The 7,574-nt window shown below is 38.6% G+C and overlaps 1 protein-coding gene across 1 annotated transcript in view; it reads right to left on the reverse strand.

Annotated features, from left to right (window-relative positions):
* LOC149142014 (isopentenyl-diphosphate delta-isomerase) overlaps positions 1-5,384 on the reverse strand; it is a 184,089-nt gene extending 178,705 nt beyond the window's left edge. Inside the window, exons 1-2 of the mRNA XM_089446421.1 lie at positions 4,954-5,384; positions 3,780-4,110 (exon numbers count right to left, since the gene is read on the reverse strand). Coding sequence (XP_089302547.1) covers positions 3,780-4,110; positions 4,954-5,129 — 507 coding nt within the window. The 5' untranslated portion in view covers positions 5,130-5,384. The remainder of the gene's footprint in view (positions 1-3,779; positions 4,111-4,953) is intronic.
* Between the last annotated feature and the right edge of the window lie 2,190 nt (positions 5,385-7,574).

A 7,574-nucleotide genomic window follows, 5' to 3' on the forward strand; every position in this document is an offset into this window, starting at 1 on the left:
TTTGTGGATGACACACTACTAATGGGTTCCCCAACCATTAGTGAATCCAAGGCCTTCAAGGACATCTTGGACACCTTCTCTTCTGCCTCAGGAACTGAAATCAATAAAGGAAAATCCCAAATTTTCTTTTTCAACACTCCTCTGGCAGTGTAGATCAATATTTCTCACTTCCTAGGTTTTCAACAAAGCTCCCTTCCAACCAAATACCTTGGCACCCCTCTCACTCTCAATCCTCTTAGATGTTCAGTATGGGAAGATCTTTTGCTAAAATTTGAAGTGAAGCTATCAAGCTGGACTTTTCGTTCTCTGAACTTGGCAGGTCACTTCACTCTTCTTAAGTCAGTTCTACAGTCTTTACCTGTATATCTTCTCTCTACTCTGGTGCCACCCAAGCCATTCTAGCTAAGCTCCAAAGCACCCAACACTCTTTCCTATGGGGTGGGGCTTCTCTTCAAAAGAAATGGGCTCTGATTGCTTGGGACACTCTCTGCCTACCCAAGTCTCAAGGGGGATTAGGCCTGAGAGATCCGACACTTCTAAGCATCTTTGGATCACATCTTTGGCAAGCGACTTGTAGTAGTCAATCTCTCATCCAAGACCAGTGTTTATGGGAAATTAGGGATGGCAATTCGGCCCTTTTCTGGGAAGATTCTTGGAACAAGTGGCCCCGTCTCTCCTCTGTGCCCAATTCTCTTCAGCTTAGAAATCATCATGCTCAGCAAGATCTATCAATTGTAACTTGTGACTCATTTCTGGGAGAAAAGCTCTTCTTCAGAAGCTAAATGGCACACATAGAAAATTCTCCTCTAGCACCATCAGCAACACCACCAAGATGAGTATCAAATTCTAGAGTAGATTTTAGCAAATAGGAACATTGTTGTCAATGACAATCCTGACATACTTAGATGGGGATATGGCATGACAAGGAACTACAACATAAAGTAAGCCTATAAACTCCTAAGCTCAAATCATTGTATGGAAGTTGACCTCGATTGGAGACATTTATGGAAATTGAAGCATTGGCCGAAAGTAACCCTTTTTCTTTGGCTTCTCAATAACAAGAAAACATTAACCTGGGAGAATCTAAGGAAGCGAGGTTTCATTGGTCCTTCAGTATGCCCTCTATGCAGAGCAAAGGAGGGAATTCTTCAACACCTCTTTTCGGATTGCATTTTCACAGCCAATATATGGGAGTGTCTGACTAGGGGCTTGACCAAGCCCTTCTTCAACCCCTTTCAACATGAAAGGTTGGAACACCCTGCCCTACAAGAGCCCCATCCTTAATAGGATATGGCAACTCACTCCTAGATTTACTCTTTGGATCATCTGGAAAGAAAGAAACACTCAACTTTTCAAGAATCAAGCCCCATCCCTTGATAGAGCTTGGAAGGCCATTACTACTCATCTGGACGAAACCATTGCAACCCATCAGTGGAACTCTCAAGATTGGGACTGCCCCCTAATGAGAAAGCCATTCTTCATGAATTAAATATCCGCCAATGCTCTCCACCCCATGCCAACACGCTCTCCAGACCCCTAGCCTCAAGTCTATAGCTTTGGTCTCCCCTGCCAAAAGGCTTCCTCAAACTAAACTTTGATGGGGCCTCGAGGGGAAATCTTGGTCCTGCTAGCTATGGTGGAGTTCTATGCAACAGTGTTGGAGGTATTATTTTGGTCTACACTAGCACGCTAGTGTCCTTACCAATAATGAAGCAGAACTGCGTGGTTTAGAATTTGCTCTGTCTACCGCTCTAAAAATGAATCAACACCAGCTGATTGTTGAGGGTGACTCACTCTTGCTCATCTCCATTATGAAAAAAGCACAAAATGGCACACCGCTATCTAGGGCCTCCTTGAGCTGGCGCTTGGAATCCCATCTCCAAAGGGTCTTTGATCTTCTCAGAAGGATCAAGGCTCCCATTCTCTCTCATGTTCGAAGGATCGGTAATAAGTTAGTTGATCATATGGCCAACCATGCTCTGAATATTCACACCACTTTGGAGCTAAATTGCTCCAAGACAATCGTGATGTCACTGAAAGCAACATTTGAGGATATTGCTAGGCGGGGCTTTTCCCCCATGGAGGGCGCTGAATAGAGCTAATCCTGTTGAAATGGTGGTCGAGGATTGTTGCACATGACAGGTGGATCATCACACATCCAAGGCTACCCGGAAGCATGAAGCCATTAAAACGATCTTTCTTTGTGTCTCGTTCAATGCAGATGAAGAGCACAGTGAATTTGAACAATGATGAAGGACCATCATAATCAGAGGGGTCAGCATCATAGTAGGTTTAGGGCCATAATAGCTTGTGCAGGCGAGAATAATATAGATCGCCTTGTCCGCAGGGAGCTGGGCTATCTGTTCTGGTCCGCTGAGAATATGGTGACAGGGATTCGCAGTTTCCATGGTAACAGCAGTGTCCAAAGCAACAGCAGCTTCTAAGGAAACAGCAACCTCCGAGGTAACAGCAGTTTCCTAGGCAACAGCAGCCTCCATGGTAACAGCATTTTCCCAGATAACAGAAGATCACAAGGCAACAGCAGTTTCCAAGGAAACAGCAACCTCCAAGGTAACAGCAGCTTCAATTTTGATAGAAGTTTCCAACATAACAGCAAATTCATCATGAGTGAAGGCATGCGTGTCTATCCTCCGCACACCTATAACAGTCTTTGTCGTGTCAGATTCTCTTGTAAAGCAAAACCTCAGTAATCTCAAGACTCTAAACTTGTGTTATTGGTCTGGTTTCCCATCGGACAGATCAATAATGCAAGGACAAATCAGTTGTAAATTATTGATGGCATAATGAAAAGGTGAACCTTTACACACAAAAAAATTCCACCGCTACAACAGAAATTCCAACAAGTTTCCAGCAATACAATTGATTACAGATTCCATAGAACAAACAGAAGAAGAAAATTTAACAGGGGCTACCAGTAACAACAACTAAACAACAGTAAATCCAGCAGTATATTTGATAGCATACTCTATAATACGAAGAAAAGCCAACAGTAGCTACTGGTAACAACTCAACAATAGAAATTCTACCAATAGATTTGATAGCATATTCCATTGCACTAACGGCAAAAGAAAAACCAACGGTGGCTATTGGTAACAACAACTAAACGCTCAAAGTGTGTTATTTGTAAAGTTTAAACATTGTAACAAATTCTAACTTCTAAGCATTGCACAGCACTAATGACCATCTTTTAGGTGTAATAAAACACCTTACTTCAAGCCAGAAAACTGCCAAAACATTCTAATTGTGAATCTTAGCTGTAGCCTCTAGCATCACTTGTCATAAGTGACATGTACTATGTACATCTATGCATGCTTCCACACAAAATTTATAGGTAAAGAACAATAGAAAATGGCATTCCACCATAACTGAGAACTTTGCACAGATTCCACAGTACTGACTGGATCAAGAAACGAGGACTAAATTCTTTATACATTCCCTACCAGAAGAAAGCAATAAGCATAGCTATAAGTTAATATGTGTAACTAAAAATAAAATACTTTGTGGACAAGTGGTGATGGAATAGTTGTGGGGTGACAGGGTCATAACAAACACTGACAATTAAACATGAAACCGAACCAAGAGACATCATACTTTGATAATATAGACCCCACATAAATGCATTTCCAAGGATTTCACCTAATCTGGCATTTACCCCATACAAATTGTATTTGTTTTAAGACTTTATTTTGCTTCGCCATTCATATGTTCAGATGGCTCTGACGGGAAAAGTAAACAAAAAGAAGATACCCAGGTCTCACCTCCCGGAAAATTTGCTTCACGGATTTCTTCAAAGGAATAACAAGATCCACGGGCTGCTTTTCTTGTTCATCTTCAAAATTATCGTCATCATCATGTTCTTCCTCCAGCTGAGGTTCCAAAAGAGGCAGGTAAAACATAACAAGAGCTCTTAACGTTGTCATTCCAAGTGTCTTCGGGCTAAAGGCAGAGAAAAGCGGCTTCAATTCAATATTATAAGTTTTGACACTAGAAGCATAACCATAAGTGGGATCCCTATAAGCATCGTCAGAGCTATATCGAATATCATCACGGCCTATAGCAACATCACAATAAGCAATTGAACCTGCACCACTGTTGCAACAACAAAAAAGCACAAATCAGTTTTCTAAAAATCATTATGTTCAATGCTTTGTAAAAAAAAAATTACAGATGTCGACAGCGTTTGGCTACGTGTCGGGTTTAATGGGTTACAAATTGATGACGAATGACCACAAATTGAAATCACCAGCATGTATAGGCAGCAGATTTATTGACACCGACGGTAGATGCTCAAGACGTCAGACAACTCGACCTCTGGTCATAACTTGCATTTTTGTGTGTCTTAAACACGCTTCAAGTTCTCACTCAATACATTCTACACAGCCGACTTTGGGCATAGGAGAGAGAAGATTAATCCCTCCAGATCCAACTAGCATCACAATTTAGTCGAGGTCTAAAATGGCCCACTTACCCAGCTGAGCACATACTCGCAGAGGAAAAAGATCATCCTACGGCAGCTTCGTGGAAATAAATTTTCAAAAAAGAGCAAGGTGAGACCTACCGGAGGGATACTAGACCAAACCCATTTCAAGAGAGTTAAAATTCATACATGGATGAGATATTCTGAACCGGAATAAATGACAACTTATAGTATTATTGAATAGATCGTACCCACTTGGGAAAATGCATCAGGATGGTATCGAGAAAACAATGGAAGTTACAGAAAAACGTTCAGTCCGATGGAAGTCTTGACTCGGGTAAAAGCTAAATCATCTGCAAGCATACTACGGATTTCCTCAAACACTTTTCGTCCATTTCTTCTGTTTAAACTTCAAACAGAAAACATTTGAAGTATGCAAGTAAAGCAGAATTGGCATTAACGGTATTTACAGATGTTGCAAGCGTGGAATTAATGAAAGCAAACTGAATTGGTACCTCAAGAGAAACTGTGAAGCAAAAGATGGGTAGCTGGGAAAGAAAGTCAAGGCGGAGGCAGCAGCTGTAGTAGCTATTGATGCAGAAAAAAATGCAGCAGAAGACGAATGAAGAGACTTTGTCGATAAGGCGGGACTTTTCTTCAACAGATCCAGCACTACCCCGATCCCTGCCATGATTGTTTTTCAAAAAATCTCCTGCCTGGGCTTCCTCAAGGGGTTCAATAGATCTGCCCTAACAACCCAATTTTATCATCTGTGAAAACAATGTGAAGTCAGTATCCATGGAATAAATCTACCTCCTCTTTGCAGCTGAACCCGGGTCTCTTTAAACAAATCAAATTTTGGAACTGCCCTCGGGAGAGAAGCTGCACAGTTCGGTTCGGTTGCCTATAAAGATGGTTATAATTTTCTGCCCTCTCGGTTTTGGCCGATTAAAGAAATAAATAAAATAACCCTCATCTTCATGTGAATTATTAAATGATGGTATCTTTTTATGAAGTTCAAGCATGAGCTCTTGATGAAGAATAAAATAACCTTTATTAAGCAAAATTATTTTTTAAATAATGTAAATTTAATTAACAAAATTATTATAAGGAATGTTAATTTCAGAAATTATTAATCTTAATTTGGGACTTTTATCCAACAATTATGAGAGATGAGAGCATAAATTCAATCATTAGTAGTAATGGGAGACTCTAATCTAATAATTAAATTGATGTACAATAAATCATTTGAGCTAATTATAAATTTGGCACTATTTTAGTTTAAGTTTAAGATGAGACTATACTAATCCAAACAAACTTTTTCTACCGAGTCTTAAAAGGGTTCTAATTCCAAGTGGTCAATGAATAAGACTTGTCATACTTTAATTACCTTTTTGAAATTAATGACAATTACCTGAAATTTATTAAGTCATGTGTGTTTTTTTTATTAAGAGTGCCGGAAACTCCTATTTCCACCTCTATTTGAAATTAATGCACCCTGACATGCAAGGGGAATAGTGGATGCCTTGCTGCTAACATGCCAAAGTCAACTTTGGCAGAAATATAAATGCAAGGCACCCACTATTCCCTTGCATGTCAGGGTGCATTAACTTTCCTATAGAGGTGGAAATAGGAATTTCCTAAGAGTGCCACCCATGTCATTTCTTAATCATCTTTTCGAAATTAATGACAAGTACGTTAAATTTATTGTGTTGTTTGTCTTTCACGTAAGAGACCCTCCCTCGTGGCAAGAGTTCTCGGGGGTGCAACTTATTGAAAGTAGAGGTTTATTTCGTCTTTGCAAGGTGGGATAATGGAAGCATTGGACTTTTGTATGGGGAAAGATTGTGGGTAGTTATTTCAAATTAGCTTGTGTTCGAAATTTATTCTGGTCTATCTTTTTATCACTTTCTTTGCTTTGTGTTTGTTGACTTTGGCTAGTTTTCAAGAGTCGATTATTAGCACAATAGTCATTTCTTCTATGTCGATGTAGAATTACTTTCAATTATTTGGGGGTGTATTAGGTGCTCGATTAGTGAGTCTCAACCTCCAAACCATAGTATTAATTTTGTCATCTAGTTGTAGGCATTGCTCCCAGATGGGTATTGGGAAATTTTCTCAAGCTTTGTGTTGGCTCTCATCAAGCACTTTTAAATTTAGTATTGTGCACATGTTGCTTTGCTAAGTGTCATATTTCTCTTGGCTTTTTAGGATTGGTTTATTCAAAATGAATCGTTATGATTTGCAAAATTTAGCAGGATTCTCAGAGCATGTGAAGAAATGATTTAAGGAAATATAGCATCCATTTTCTCTTTTACTTCTAAATCTTATGAATATGAACAATGGTGTATATTGCAAATTGTAGATATTATGAGTACTTACATTCAAGTTACGCAACAACTTGCCATTTTGGAGGTGGAATGAAATTTGATAAAGAATTTAGTAGAGATTTTGCAAAAGATGCATACTCTAGGGCTTTTAATCAATGGTTGTTTAGTCAAGGGGAACAAAAGGAGGAGGATACAATGATCCAACTTATTGAAGACATGAAAATTGAACAGTAGGAGTCAATGCACACTACCATTGACCTTTAAGAGGATACAAGTTGTTATACTTTTTGTTAGCTTATGTTATATAAGGTTATCAATATCTTGGGTATCTTTTAAAGAATATATTATAATAACAAAAAATGGGGTATTTGGCCAATATATATGTGTAAACTATGTATGTTGCCTTGGATTTGGGCTAACATCGTAAAACTTGGCAATACTATGTATGTTTCGATAGTGTTGTTAGTTATGTTACAACCATTTTGAAAATATAAATTACCCAAATTTTGTTATAATTTTTTTTAAAGGAAGTTGATTTGGAAAATATTTGTTGAATTCGTAAATTTATTATACTTATTTATTTAATTTCATTTTTTAAACCTGAATTGAAAATATAGTTATATTTCATGAAATTTGTGTTGGGGGGCATAATTGTAAAGCCTTTACAAGTAGTTATTGTTGGTCAAGACTAATCAACATTGTAGTAAGCAACAAAATTATAAATTGTGATCCAAAAATACACGTTGGAGTAAGCACAGGGGCGTTCCGGTGTTCTAAAAATGCTAGCTTGTAGATCCTCCAAAAAA

Source organism: Pinus tabuliformis, chromosome X (assembly GCF_031772625.1).
Source record: "Pinus tabuliformis cultivar Carrire ecotype Pingquan chromosome X, CPIR1, whole genome shotgun sequence".
Classification (NCBI taxonomy): Eukaryota; Viridiplantae; Streptophyta; class Pinopsida; order Pinales; family Pinaceae; genus Pinus; species Pinus tabuliformis.